The sequence below is a fragment of the Miscanthus floridulus genome, chromosome 19 (genome assembly GCF_019320115.1).
Source record: "Miscanthus floridulus cultivar M001 chromosome 19, ASM1932011v1, whole genome shotgun sequence".
Taxonomy (NCBI): domain Eukaryota; kingdom Viridiplantae; phylum Streptophyta; class Magnoliopsida; order Poales; family Poaceae; genus Miscanthus; species Miscanthus floridulus.
In genome coordinates, this window is record NC_089598.1 from 38,288,405 (window position 1) to 38,303,661 (window position 15,257).

At 47.0% G+C, this 15,257-nt stretch overlaps 3 protein-coding genes across 3 annotated transcripts; 1 reads left to right on the forward strand and 2 right to left on the reverse strand.

The window, feature by feature from the left end:
* The first annotated feature begins 3,488 nt into the window (after positions 1 to 3,488).
* LOC136527986 (U-box domain-containing protein 39-like) lies at positions 3,489 to 5,878 on the forward strand. The gene has a single exon (XM_066520857.1). It carries the CDS (start codon positions 3,628 to 3,630, stop codon positions 5,227 to 5,229), a length of 1,602 nt encoding a protein of 533 aa, XP_066376954.1. The 5' UTR covers positions 3,489 to 3,627; the 3' UTR covers positions 5,230 to 5,878.
* A 154-nt stretch (positions 5,879 to 6,032) lies between these two features.
* Positions 6,033 to 9,063, reverse strand: LOC136527987 (uncharacterized). The gene is made up of 6 exons (XM_066520858.1): positions 8,816 to 9,063; positions 7,587 to 7,622; positions 7,297 to 7,498; positions 6,519 to 6,597; positions 6,316 to 6,433; positions 6,033 to 6,185 (listed from the first exon to the last, which is right to left on the reverse strand). Exons 1-6 carry the CDS (start codon positions 8,980 to 8,982, stop codon positions 6,158 to 6,160), a joined length of 630 nt encoding a protein of 209 aa, XP_066376955.1. The 5' UTR covers positions 8,983 to 9,063; the 3' UTR covers positions 6,033 to 6,157.
* A 4,292-nt stretch (positions 9,064 to 13,355) lies between these two features.
* On the reverse strand, positions 13,356 to 15,021 carry LOC136525902 (protein JINGUBANG-like). Its single transcript, XM_066518739.1, has 3 exons — positions 14,978 to 15,021; positions 14,616 to 14,677; positions 13,356 to 14,503 (listed from the first exon to the last, which is right to left on the reverse strand). The coding sequence occupies exons 1-3, from the start codon at positions 15,019 to 15,021 to the stop codon at positions 13,356 to 13,358; spliced, it is 1,254 nt and encodes a 417-aa protein (XP_066374836.1).
* Between the last annotated feature and the right edge of the window lie 236 nt (positions 15,022 to 15,257).

A 15,257-nucleotide genomic window follows, 5' to 3' on the forward strand; every position in this document is an offset into this window, starting at 1 on the left:
TTTTCCTCTCACACCAAATTAGCCGGAACAGTATTTCAGCTTGTTTTTTCAGCGAAGCGAACGGGGAACATTATATTAGCATCCCTATTCTTGAATTTGGCCAAACAATATAGGATATGCACTGCACAGCACAGGTGTGGTACAACTGCCAAACTGTAAGCCGGTGTACCGAAAATCTCAACTGATCTTATGTCGTCCTGAACTGAAGAAAAGTGCGTCACTTGTGCTCCTCCTTATATGCCATTCCCACTTTCATATTTAAAGAACCAGCGATCCTCTCTTTCTCAACTGCAGGTAACAGACTGTATCCGTCGTCATTAGAAAATTAAAGATCAGGGCATCATGCAGCATTGGCCGATGCCCCTCCACAGTTCATCCAAACAAAGATTTCTTCCTGCACGACACGACATATATATACGCAGTTGTTTATTCATGTTAATTAATTTGTGGTTATCCTATCCCCCCCTGAAATAAAGTAGATTCCAGTGCGTGCTGTGCTTTCTGCTTTGCTTGCCTGAACAAAAATCTTAGCCTTGCTACTTGCTTTGCCCTGGCAAAGCCTTGGCATGCTCCTCATTTGATTATTATGTCTGGAAAGTTTCATTATTTTTTCAGACAGATTTTTCTTTCGACAAAAGTTTAGGATAACTTTTGATCCGTCGACAGTACAGTGTGGCCAAAAAGAGATGGGCAAAAGGAAAAGCTCGTCTAAAATGTTGTGAGAATTGTTTGACCCGTAGGGATTAGGGAATGGGAATTAGGGATGGATGGATGGAAGATGGATCATTATTCTCTCTCTCAGGGAGCTCCACGAGAGCTGCTTGCCACTGTCAGCAAATTCCGTGGTGATGACAAGGACACAAAGCACTTTGTTGCTTAAAATACGATTAAAGGACTGGAATAAACTGTTATTAGGGTTTCGGGGTCCACGGCCCTCGCGCGGAATAGTCGAGGTTTCCCGTTATTATCAAGAGCAAAATGAAATACGCAAACCACGAACTTTGCATGCATATTGGATAATTACATATACGTATCATATTAGGCTTATTATACCACACAAAAAGTTTAAACTTACTCCGACAGTATACCATGCATGTATTTCGAAATCCAAATTTTGTTATCTTTGACCAGCAAATGACAAGTTTATTCTGCAAAAATGGTTACATTGGAATTGTATTTACAAGTATTTTTTACTAATTAAACTTTTGTTGCCATAAATTATATATTATAAGAGAAATTAGTGGTTAAAATGTGTTGAAAACTGCAACAAGTTAAATTGCACCATATATTTTGAGACGGATGGAGTACAACTCAACTTGTATGCGGAAAAAAAAAGGTAGAATCCCTTGGGTAACTTCATTAGTTTGGAGAGTAGATCAAGCCTAATTTTTGTTTAGGGCCAGCATGGAAAAAGTGGATTTTTTTTGTTTTGAGGGGGGGAAAAGTGGATTATTGGAGCGAGGAAAACAAATTTCAACCTTCAATAGATTAAACTGGTGAGTCTCGAAGTATTTAAAAAAACAAATACATACCTATATGATTTTCATGTTCCAAACTGAATATTTGAAATCAATATTGATAATCAAAACTATAAAAAAAATTGATTAGGTGTTCTCTCGCAACTGCAGGACCGACCGAGTTGTAGCTTCTCGCCGCGCCAGGCGCTCGTGCTGCCTACGCGCCGAATTGGTTACCAGTTCCCTCCATGCAAGAGTATGCGACTGAGCCTCATCATCTCATTTGAATTCAGAAGTCTCGTCAACCTGAAGACAAGGACAAAGCTCCCATCCCAAGAAAAAGAAGAGGCAGCGTAGGACAAACAAACGTGTCTGATTGTAATTTTGTAGTACAGTACGTGTTCCTACGACTACAAGGCCACAGCACATTTGTACACTCGCGATTGCGGCGGTATATCTGTGCAGTGATTTTGCAAACATGTGATCTACTCCGTTAAACTACCGGAAATGCTGGATCAGGGCGTCTGCCCCGGACGCCTTTATTGCCGTCTGCCGCAACGGTATGAATGACCAAACTATCCTAGATGCCTCCTCCGGTTGGCTGTTTGATAAAAAAAGGTCCTGCTATCTTCTTCACCGACGAGTCTCCATAAACATCATTCTCCAATCCCGACTCGCTGCCGAATTCTAATTTCGTGCTCCACCGTGACTGTGCTCCCGCGACTCTCTCGACCTCCATATCCACCACACCTGAGCACCGCCGGCCGCCTTCCTCCCTCTCCACCGCAATTCACCGACCATCGCGCGCCTTCTGTTCGTCGCGCCTGCCCGACCGCTTCCATCCCTCTCCAACGGCACCTCGGGCCGGAGTGACGACTAATCAGCCTCTGCCTCTCTTCCTCTCCACAGAGTTCGGTCCGCATCCTCCCGCGGCGATGGCATCCAGCGATGCGGACGAGATCGGGCAGGGGGGCAGGGCTGCCCTCCTGTGTTGGCGCTGGTGGTGCAGTCGTGCACCTCCGGTCGGTCCCCACCGACCCAAGGGCACCCAACCCACGAAGCGCGGCCCGCGCTGGTGGTGCTCATGTGCTGCCGCATGGCGCTGGCTCCCACTCCGAGGCCGGAATCAACCGGCCCTGGCCTTTCCCTCCCCCTACGTTGCAAATGTATGTTTTTTCAAGCGTTTCAGATGTTATCAGAGGTATGTTGCAAGTGTTTTATATGGATGTTGCAAAAGTAGATCGGGATGTTGCAAGTGTTTCAGAGACATGTTGCAAGTGCTTTAGAGGCATGTTGCAAGCATTTGTTCAAAATATTTTATTTGTTTCAGACGTATGTTGCAAGCGTTTTTTATTTGGATGTTGCATATGTTTCACACATATGTTGCAAAAGTATGTTCGAAATGCTTCACCTGTTTTAGTATTATGTTGAAATAAGTGTTTTCATGTTGCCAGTTGCAAGTGTTTTATCTGGATGTTGCATATGTTTCACACATATGTTGTAAGTGTTTCATGTCTCAGAGATATATTTAGAGAGTCATAGGGGCAGGGCCCCCGCGTTAGGGAAGGGGCGCAGCGAGCCAGAGGCCGACAGATGGGGCGTACGGTGCGCCTAGGATCCTACGGACGGGGCGTGCTCATCCTCGTCCAGGCTCCCAGATCCCGCCTACGCGGAGAGAGGAGGGGGTCATGGGAAGGAGTGGCGGAAGCAGCCCGGGAGCTCGTGCGGGGCAGGGTGAGGCGAACGGGAGCATGATACGAGTGTGGGTTAAAGCGAGGCAGACCGGGGACGGACGTACACGTGCAGCAGCAATACGGCACAGCGGCAGACGCGGACGTGCGGCCTGGGATAGCAGGCTAGCAGCATGCACAGGGCATACGCGCTCATCTGCTCCGGACGTCCGGACGCTATATTCGATTATTCGTGAAGAAAAACTGGTGACCAATTTTATCCGTGGCCCAGCAAGCCGGCAAGACGGCTCTGTAAAAAAAAAGTCTCCGGTTCCCAATAGCGCGTCCGGAAGAAGCGATGGCGAGTAGCGACTACGCGCGATTCGCTTGCCATCCCGCTCTGAGGAGCCGTCACTAAAAACCCACGACTCCATCGCAACTGCCAACGCAAGCAGCAGCAGCGACCGCGGAGGGTGGAGACGCTCTCTCGCCAATCGCCCATGGCCACGGGCACCGGCCGACCGTGGTGGGCGCCGCCACCGCCGTCCGCGGCGGCTCCCTTCGCCCCGCGGTTCCCCTCCCCGCCGTCGTCGTTCACGGCCGACCCGCCGGCGGAGTTCCTCTGCCCGATCTCCGGCACGCTGATGGCGGACCCAGTCGTCGCGCCGCCGGGCCAGACCTTCGAGCGCGCCTGCATCCAGGCCTGCGCCGCACTCGCCTTCTCCCCGCCCGCCGTCGCCGCCGACCTCTCCGGGTCCCACTCCTCCTCCTCCTCCCCGCTCGTGCTCGTCCCCAACGTCGCACTCCGCACCGCTATCCTCAACTGGTGCGACCGCCTCGCGCTGCCGCACCCGGCGCCGCTGTCGCCGGACACCGCCCATGACATCGTGCGCCGCCTCATGCCGCCGCCGCAGCGGCAGGAGCAGCAGCGGAGCTCGCTGGCGCAGCCGCAGCGCCCGCAGACGCAGGTCGCCTCGTCGGTTCGGGTGAGGAGACCCAGCGTCGTCGTCGACGGTTCCGCGCAGGCGCAGGAGCCGAGCACCAGCCAGAGGGGTGACGCTCTGGAGGAGGAGATCATGGCCGCGCTCGGGACGGACGGCGGCGCCACCCCCGCGGAGCAGGCGTCGGCGATGGCCTTGCTGCGGCAGGCGACGCGGGAGAACCAGGAGGTAAGGCGGCAGCTCTGCACGCCACGCCTCCTCGCCGCGCTGCGCCCCATGCTGCTGTCGCCCGACGCCGACGTCCAGGTCAACGCGGCGGCGGCGGTGGTCAACCTGTCGCTGGAGCCCGAGAACAAGGTGCGGATCGTGCGGTCCGGGGCGGTGTCCCCGCTCGTGGACGTGCTCCGCGGCGGCCACCCGGAGGCGCGCGACCACGCCGCGGGCGCCATGTACAGCCTCGCCGTGGAGGACGAGAACCGCGCCGCCATTGGCGTGCTCGGCGCCATCCCACCGCTGTTGGAGCTGTTCGCGGGCACCGCCGGCGCCGCGGGGCACCGCGCGCGGCGCGAGGCCGGGATGGCGCTGTACCACGTTTCCCTCTCCGGAATGAACCCGTCCAAGATCGCGCGCGCGCCGGGCGCGGTGCGGACGCTGCTGGCCGCCGTGGAGGCGCGGGACCGCGCGAATGAGGGCGATGCCGCCGCGCTCCGGAGGCTCGCCGTCATGGTCCTGGCCAACCTCGCGGGCTGCCCCGACGGGCGCGCCGCGCTGATGGACGGCGGCGCCGTGGCCGCGGTCGTCAGGTTGATGCGCAACGGCTCCGCGGCTCCCGGGAGCGCGGAGCAGGAGTACTGCATATCCACGCTGTACGGGATGAGCCGTGGCAGCATGAGGTTCCGCGGGCTCGCGCGCGCCGCGGGGGTCGAGGCCGCGCTGCAGCCGGTGGCCGAGGGCGACGGCGGCGTGGGGCGAGACCTGGCGCGGCGCACGCTGCGGGCTATGCGCGGCGAGGACGACGAGGCACCTGTCACGGCGACCGGACTACTCGGACGGCAGTGGGACGACGGCAGCGTCGTGTCGGAGGGGCTTGTCTCCATCCGGCGGCCGCCGCACCGGAGCAATTACGCCGGGCCGTCCGGGTCAAACACAACCCAGTTCTGATTGAAAAAACAAAGTCAAAGTCTTCGTTTTCTGCACGCTGTTCTGCCGTCTCCATTCAAGTCTTTGGAACTGTATTTGGCTACCATAGCAGAAAAATATTGCAAGGTCCTTCTTGTCTTGTATAAACTGTAAGGTTGATTCTTTTGTTTGAATTGAAATGTAACTTTATTGGATTTGTGCAGTGCTTTTTGGCTCAATTACTAAAACTGTAATTGAGATCAGGGAAAGGGAATTGTGCTGGATTTGTGATATTAATATCAAGTTGACCAAATGCAAATTTAACCCTTATTTGGAACACGAGAACTTCCTCGATTCAAGCAGCAACAAGACTGGTTCCTATGAAATCTATGTTCCTTCCACTACTTTTGTGGTTCACAGATGCTGAAGGACCTTACAGACGTGCATAGCCCAGCTGTGTGTCAGGAACAAATATTTGGCATGACATTTTGCATTGACAAGAGTCTGTTTCGACTCAGAAGGCTCAATGATTAAGTTGATTCCATCACTTGAAATGTTGATCTATTGCCCATGACCTCAACCAGATCTGAAGTCAACTCTTGCTATGTTTCCACTAGTAGAGACAATAAAATTTCCTTGCTTGCAAGAAAATATAAAGAAGCACAAGGACAGCGTTACAATATGTGCATCAACACGTTGTGACCATGGAAAAGACCCATCCTGTCGAGTCCAATGCCATTTGATTACTCAGATCTTGGAAGCTAAGTTGCAGACCAATAATGCATAGCGCACACAATGACACAAAGACTTCTTTTTTTTTTGTCAAGTAACTGCTCACGAAGATGTGATGAACAACAATATCAACAACTATAACACTAAAAGTTTATTCTGTTACAATATGTGCAATATGGATTTCATTTTTAAGAAGAGCATACACAGACGACATATTGATCCTCGAAGCATTCTTCGCTTATGAGGACATCACTGAGCCCTGATTCCTGAATAAATTCAAAGCATGTTAAATAAAATGGTTCTGCAGCAATGCAGAACTACGGATTGACAAAAATCTCTCTTTGTATAGAGCAGATGCACAGTAGGCTCATATTTTTAAGATTTTTGCATGCTCACCTTCCGAATTCAAGGTATTGGGAGGGGGATATCGGTTTAGGACCCCCAAACCAATCAATCAAGAATATGTTTTCGATTTCCAATTTGAAGATTTTGAAATGATGATTCTTTGGCCAATCTATCAAACAATAACATATGGTTATTTGGATAACACATGGTAGATAACCTCTCTGCATGCTGCATGATTAGAAGTATGAATTTACCCTTCATTTCAGGATGTTTGGTGAAAAGTGCTAACTTGGCCAAATCTGCTTCAGATGACTGAAGATCAACCATCTTCAACTGCAAAAATAGCAAATGCCACTTCATATAACAACTTCTTATATGAGAGAAAAAAAGAGTACAGCATGGTGGCATCCACAATACATAATAGTTCGTAAATCATGTGTTATATACTTATATTCAACCTATGCCAATTGTGGGAGAGGACTAAAAGAAGGGATTTCATCCTCTGCTGAATGGTATTTTATTAAATCTCACATGTTATGACAAAAAAATTACTCTTTTCTAGTATTTCGTCATAAGAGATAATTTAAGAGGACACAGCCTCAAATACATGTTGTTTGTCATGATTGCGGAAATTAATACCACCGAGTTCTCGTGACAATTATAATTTATAAGAGTTTGCTACTTCCATGTGGTTGCGATGGGATTTCCCTTCTTTTTGTTGGAAACTCCATGATCCAGTCAAAAAGTTTATTTATTAGAAATACAAAAGGCATTACCATTACTAGCATGAAATGGGAACACATATGCATCTATAGGTATACAACTCATAGCCCAAATAGTGACAAGTTTAAGCCCATCAGGAAGTATTCATTTTATAGAAACATCACTTGTGAAATTTATAGATAGAAAACCAGTTCAAGCCCAAATAGATCACTGTCAGTTAAATGATTCAATCACAACTAAACAAACAGGCTAAATGGATATAAACAGCAAGTCAACGGTCATCTTATCATGGCTGTAATTTTTTAATACCTTTCCATTAAGAGTAAGTTTTGCACAAGTGGGGCTTTCAGGATCTTTTTTCCCACATGTCCCCAGAGGGAACTCACTAAGGGTAAAGGAGGTCCTTTCATCCTCCAGTGCATCTCTTGCAGTAGGATCCAGAGTTGTCAGATAAAAGTAGGGGATTCCACTGCCCTCGCCGGGAACTCCATCACTATATGAAACTACATTGCTATATGTAAAAGAAGCAATGAATCAAGTTCATCAGTCAGAAAAGTGTATATGCCAGCTGTTTGCAGCAGTGAGACAAGAAGGAATACCCAAATGGAGCTCCACTTAAGTCACTTGATATTGTGCTGCAAATGAAATATTCAAGTATTGATCAGTAACCAACCAAACGGAAATTGATCTACAATAACCTGAGAAAGGAACAGAATTGAATATATTTACTGAATTCAATTCTGCAATTCACTGGTAATATGTTCACTAGTAAACTGAACTTATTGACTTGATGCCTCGTGAATACAGTGTACTTTTAAGTCTTGAAGAGTCTGTCTCTGTACATTTCGCGTATCAGGGTAGTGACTTCTCCCGAATCAGTCTTAAATTTTGGGCATGTATCATTAGCGGAATCAATTTGGATGCCTGGTGTGCTAGGCACAACCAAAATGCCACTACATCAGCAGGAAGCAGTTCTATATTTTCACATTATTAGTTGGGAGCAGTTCTTTATTTCAACATTCAGCCAACTATCACCAGCCAATTAGCATGTGGAGCCTCTTGTCAATATCAGAACCATCATTGTTTCACCATTGGGTCCAACTTGGAAGCAAGCAGCAGTCAAAAGCAGTAAGCTGAGACGATTAACTCCTAAATTTTCAACTATTGATTTCACTGCACTTCCAAATTTTATTACGAAACCACCTAGAAATTGAAGCTTTATATGTACGGTTCAGATTTCAGAAAAAGTGTTGAACCTTCGAAGATGAACAAGGACATTGTACTTTTAGACAGAATATAAGGTCAAACTGTAATTTTACTTAGACCTTAGTCTTTTTACTCTCATGCTCAGTCAAGTCATGGGAGACTAAAATCATGTGACATTTAAGCTATGTATTATACGATTGAACTTGTACATGCATGATTTATATTTCACCGTTTAAGTAATGAATTGAATGAGTGTGGTTTGTTCGACCCGTGTGCTTTGTGCGCACCTGTAGCCAAATTTCTAGCTCCGCCACTGGCATCTACACAGGCAACACAGCGCCCCAAACTACAAAAGCAAGAAGTTCGTATGCAATCACAAAAATTTCTCGAAGCTACAAAGCCTCAAGCAATTTCTAGCCACTCTCAGCACTTATCTCCACTCATCGATTCCAAATTTGAAATCGACAATTTTCTACTGACGCCGGCAGTTGCCCGATTCGATCGAACCAACAAGTGCTGCTGCCCCCTAAGAAGGACACCTGTTGCTAAGGAACTAGCTCCGGCACCAAATCGCGGGGGCAAGAGCACGGGAAGAAGGGTTTCGGGATGAACTGGAGGGAACCTGAGGACACCCCACGTGTTCTGGGCGGCGAGCCACCTCGCGGTGGCGGTGGCCTCGGAGGGGGAGGGCTTGCCAGCGAAGATCGGTCGGGCAGCAGCGGCAGGCGCCGATGACCGGACGACGATGAGGAAGGCGGCGGCGAAGGCGAGGTGAGCAGGGGAAAGCATGGCGATTTCTTGGTTTGGCTGTTAGCTACAGCTAGCTAATCGTGCTGGTGTGGGAGTCGATCGGTGCCTCGGTATTTTGTAGCGAATTTTCCTCTGTGCTAGATGTGGATAGGGTCGGAGGAGCCAGTCGCAATCACAAGGTTAAAATGGGATTGAGGATAGTTCAGGCTTACTGTGATTATTATGACAATTAAACCGAAGAAACGACCGTACTGATAGAGACCGAGCCGACTACTAATTCGGTAATCGGATTTAACTAACCAAAACTATTTCAGGTAATTCGGTCTTAGGCATCGGATATCTTAAGTAACTGAATAATCGAAATAGTCGTTATTTGTTTTGAATTATTGTTTATAAGTATTGTGTTTGAATCTTCAACGATTGAATGTTTATGTTTAATTGTAACAGCTATATTGGTACTTTGTGTTATATGTCATTTACATTTATCTTGTGATATTTTTAATGTTAAGGCATGCTTTGAGATAGAAAATTGGTGGTAAAATTTACTGGCAAAACATATCCTAAAACTATCATGTTAGGCCTGGTTTAGTTCCCAAAAATTTTTATCCCAAACTATCACATTGAATCTTGCGGCACATGCATGGAGTATTAAATATAGACGAAAAAAACTAATTGCACAGTTTGGTTAGAAATCGCGAGACGAATGTTTTAAGACTAATTAGTCCATGATTAGCCATAAGTGCTACAGTACTACATGCGCTAATGATGGATTAATTAGACTTAATAAATTCGTCCCGTAGTTTCAAAGCGAGCTATGTAATTAGTTTTTTTATTAGTATCCGAAAACCCCTTCTGACATCACAAAACATCCGATGTGACATCCAAAAATTTTCATTTCACGAACTAAACACACCCTCAGTTCGGTCTAGACACAAGATCAAACCAAAATAACCAAAATGAATTACTCGATTTTCAGTATTATTTTGCGATGTATTTTGTTCTTCATTTTATATGACTGAAACCTTAGAAAACCAAAAGACTGAACGTAATTCTTCATGACCAAACACCCATGGGCTTCGAAAGAGATAGAACACCTAGAGCATCTCCGTCAAAATTGACTAAAAGAGATCATCTTTTCCTATATCTAGTGATAAAGGAGATTTGGTAAAAAAAATAACCTCAAACAGATCTTCTTATTTTTTTCGTTTGAGAAAAGCAACCCCTCAACAACTTAGGTACCGTTTAGTTCCACTTCATTTTGCAAAAAATTTCAAGATTCTCCGTCACATCGAATCTTTGACGCATGCATGAAACATTAAATATAAATAAAAAATAAAACTAATTATACAGACGAAATTCACGAGACGAATTTTTTAAGCCTAATTAGACTATGATTGGACACTAATTATCAAATAACAACGAAAGTGCTACAGTACCGTTTCCCAAAAAAATTCACCAACTAAACAAGGCCTTAAAAAAAGGGGAGAGAAACGTGTCATCTTTTTCATTTCCACGCGCAAAAAATCAAGTTTGCTGCTATGTTGGGGCGCCATGGTAGCCCGCCATGCCAGGCCTAGCCGTGCCAAAAAGCAAGCACTGTCGGGGCGCCCTGGCATCCACCGTGCCGAGCAAGCAAGCCCCGGGTGGGCCTCGCTGTTGCACCGGGCGGCCGAGAGAGCAGAAAGGGAGAGGAAAGAGAGAAGGGAAAGAAGAAAAAAGATATTTTTAAGCATTGATATGTGAATCTCATATAATAAAGAGGAAGAGTTTTCTCGGTCTGCTATAGCCTTCTGTTTTCTCAATCTCTTATAGCAATTTATAAGAGAAAGAGGAAAAAGAATTTAACAAAGACACTCTTAGTTTTAATTTTATATGTGAGTAGATTAAGTGCTATTTTAAAAAGAGGATAAAATATACTTTTCCTTTAGTTACAAAAGTAGAACATTGGTTTATAGGATTAAAAAACCAAATAGTGATTACTTTTCTTATGTGAAAACAAGAAGGGAAAAAATAAAAGGAGAAAAAAAACAAGAAAACTCCTAGCTCCTCCCAAAAAAATAATACAATTCTAAGTGTATTCTTAATTAAGGTGCCTAAAGTTTAACTATATATATATATATATATATATATATATATATATATATATATATATATATATATATATATATATATATATATATATATTAATATTTATAACGCCAAATAAGTATATTAATTATGAAAGTAATCTAATAGTTTTTATTTAGCAGCATAAATATTATTAATTTTTATATAAATTTAGTCAAACTTGATATATATTTACTTAACACATAGTACTACTCTCTCTGATTTCCTAAAGGATGTCGTTTTGAGATTGTCTTAAGTTAAATATTTTAAACTTTAACTAAAAATAAATTCTTTTGAGTTAAGTTTGAAAATATAAAAGTGACGTAAGTAGATTCATCTTGAAATGTAGTTTTCATAAAAGTATATATTGACTATATTTTGTAAATATTTTATAGCAGAAAATAACAATCAAAGTTGTTTTTTTTAGATGACGTCGCACGACATACTTTATGAAACCGTGGGAGTATCCCATTTTAGAATTGTAATTTCTTACCGGAGGGAGTACGTGGATTCTGAGTCCGAGGGACAACGACCGTGGTTGGCTCCGAGCAAATGTCTGCTACGTTGGATTGAGGGAATGGGATGCTCCGGAGCCGGCTGCTGCTAACGGTGGAAAATGTTTTTAATAAAATTATTGAAAACAGTTAAAGATAATAAATTTGCTTCTATTCTTTGTTTTAAAGTTGAAATTATCATAAATTTGAAACGGTGGTTTATTAGGAATGGTCGGAGATGCTTTTATATACGTACCAATTTTTATGGGCTTTCAGACGTCAGGATAGACATCCGTGTCCGGACATCGGTGTCTGCTGCTCCATTCACGCACGTCTGTGCGCACGTAGGAGCCTGTGCCCCCCCCCCCCCCCCCCTCTGTGCCTCACCGTCCGGACACCCAAGCCCCATCCCGCTTCTCGCCTGCACTCCCTCCGCTTTCCGCACGCGCATGCCATGCAAGGACCGCCTGCACCCTTCCCATCCGCTTCTAGCGTAAGTTTCTCTTGCTGCCTCGAACGTCACCAGCATCGGAAAGAGGAGTAGGGGTGCGGAGGATGCCCAGAGGAGGAGGAGACACCGGAGCGAGGTAGCAGAAAAGTGACGAGGGAGATGCAACACCCGATTTACTTTTGAAACATCGAGATGCAACACTTGCAACATACGTCTGAAGGCAGATAAAACAGTTGAAATATGCTTATGAAACAATTAAAAAAAACACCTAGAAAACACTTAAAAACCATTACAAAATATACGCAATATCCAGATAAAACACTTACAACATATGTGTGAAACGTATACAACGTCCAGATAAAACACACTGGCAACATACATCAAAAACATATATGAAACATTTGAAATAGACCTTTGCAACATATGCAACATCTCGATATTTTTTTACAACATCCACATGAAACAATTGCAACATACCTATAAAACACCTCAAACACATAAAATATACGCTTGCAACATGTATTTTCAGCACATCATAACATCTCCTTGCTGCTTGGAAAAATGGAGGCTCGTCGGCATGTAGAGTTCACCGGAGGCAGCGCCCTGGCGGAAGCAGGTGCACGAGGCGGTGGGGCATCAGCCACGCGACGTGGCATGGAGGCAGAGGACAGCCGCGGCTCAGAGGCAGTTGCGCGCCGCGCCTGGCAGGTAGGGCCAGCAGTTCGATGCCCGAGCGCTGCGCCTGGTAGGCAGGGCCGGCAGTCCGGTAGCCGAGCGCCGCTCCTCGAAGGTGGTAGACGAGTGGATAGGAGCGACGAGCGGATAAGAGCGACAAGCATTTAAAAAAAAAAAGAAACGGACGGCGGAATTTGAGGTGTTGTCGGGCCGATCTACTGCCCATCTGGAGGCCGCGTCCGAAGGGGCGGGGACGGACGGATGTCCTAGCCCAGCGTTATCGAATTTTTATGGTAACCTACCCAGTTGACGTAGGCCTTGTTTAGATTGCCTCAAAATTCTAAGTTTTTTCACTCTCTCTCCATCACATCAATTTTTGGATGCATGCATGGAGCATTAAATGTAGGTAAAAAAATAACTAATTGCACAGTTTGATTGTAAATCACGAGACGAATCTTTTGAGCCTAGTTAGTCCATGATCGGACAAAATTTGTCAAATACAAATGAAACATGCTACAGTGTCCAGATTACAAAAATTTACAATCTAAACAAGGCCGTAGTATACTATACGGAACCGCTGAGGAAATACTAGCATTTTGCATCTTTGGATCCCATCCTCTGTGAACCCCACAATAAAAGTTGACCCAGCATTTTCAGCTCCAGAAGTATCCATGAGCGCACGGCTACTACAGCAAGTCATAAGCAAGAAACAACCACGCGCTCCAAATCTTGACGCCACAGTCCAGCGATCCGCTACAAACAAATGCTGCACAGCCGCAGCCGCTGCAGCAGCGCTCGTCGCACGAACCGCCGTGATCACCTCCCGATTTGTTCACCAACGCCAAGCTCTTCACTGCTCCAGCATGGCCTTTCAGCACGGCGAGACAGGTGTAGCTCGCCCCCTGCGCCGCCGCTGTCGCTCCTCTCCTCCACACCCTCACCGTCCTGTCCGCCGAGCCACTGCACACCACTTGCTCGGCGGCGGCCAGGCAAAGTACGGCACCCGTGTGGCCCCTGAGCGTGGCGGTGGCGGTGGCGGCCACGCTCTCTCCTGCACCTGCACGCTCCCATACGATGACCGTCTTGTCGCACGCGCCGGAGTAGAGCACCCGCCGGTCGGCGCCCAGCGCCAGCGCGTTCACCGCCGCCTTGTGGCGCTCCATGGTGGCGACCAGCGCTAGCTTTCCCTCCCCCCGCCCCGGCTGATGGCGCCTCCACGCCCTGTCGGCCGAGCCGGTGTACACGTGCGCGTCCGCCGACACATCCACGGCGTTGATGGCGTCGCCGTGCACGGGCGCGACGGACTCCACGCAGCGGAGGCTCGGCAGCCGCCACGCCTTGAGGATCCGGTCCCACGACACGGAGTACATCTCCGCGCCGCCCGGGGACAGTGCGAGCGTGGCGACCGCGTCGACGTGGTGCACCCAGGTGCGTCGCCTCCAGTGCCGCCGGACCTCCACGTAGTTGCTGGGGAACAGGAACGTGCGCAGGCAGTCCGCGGCGGTCGGCAGGACGGCGCGCAGGGGCAGGGCGAGGTAGTCGCCGCTGCTCCCGTTCCTCCGGCCGGAATGCCACACTCTGATCTTGCCATCCTGGTGCGAGCTGACGAGGCCGCCGTTGCTGGTGGCGATGATGCTCTTTATGGGACTGTTGGTGGCTGCAACCGTGGTGGTAGACTGCTCGGCTCGTTGCACGTTCATGGCCATGGCCATGTCCAACGGCCAAAGCCTGATGTGCCCATCCGACGAGGCGACATAGATCGAATCGCTGTGGAAAACGATTCCGGAGACGTAGGATGAATTGCCTTTGAGAGTGGCTAGGCAGTAGGCACTGACTCAAGTTTGGGCTCTGGGAATACTGAAAGGAAGAGTGACTCGGATGCGATGGGCATAATATGGTTTGTTCCTCGAAGACATCCTGATGAGCTTGGGTTTCCCCTTGTCTACTGGTAGAACTACTCATGGAAATCCAGCATCTATCAGAGACGAGCTCACTGCAGTACTGCAACCTGCATGGAAGCAAAGAAGGTTATGATGAGCATTCAGTAATACAGTGGGCTATCTTTATAGTAAGTAAGTGACCTCAAAAATGAGGACGCAGTGCAAAAAGATCCAGCTGACAGGTACTTGACTACTTGAGTAGGGGAGAAGACAGTCTAGTATGCTTTAGATTATGGGGACAAGATTATTGGTAAAACGTCTGTGTCAAGATGGCTGCATGCATTCATTCAAACATCAAAGGTAAAATTATGAATTATATCAATTAGCTTTCATCTGATAATTCACGAAACAGGTAAAGGTGGAGATACAGTCTTAGCAAGATCTGTCCAGCCTTGCCGTGTTCAGAGTCCATGCAGCTTCCTTTTCTTTCTCCCCACTTTCCAACGTGCACATTTTTTCCACCAAAGGTTAGATAGCTTGCAATTCTCACTCGAAAGTAATTTGATCCGATCTCCATATGCAGCTCATTTCAGACTTCAGTGATTCATCGTTACTGGTTTTGTAAACTTTGTTGCAGCATATATCCTTGCAAAAATACTAAAGGATATATTAATGATTTGCTATCTCAACTTGACATACATCAATTCC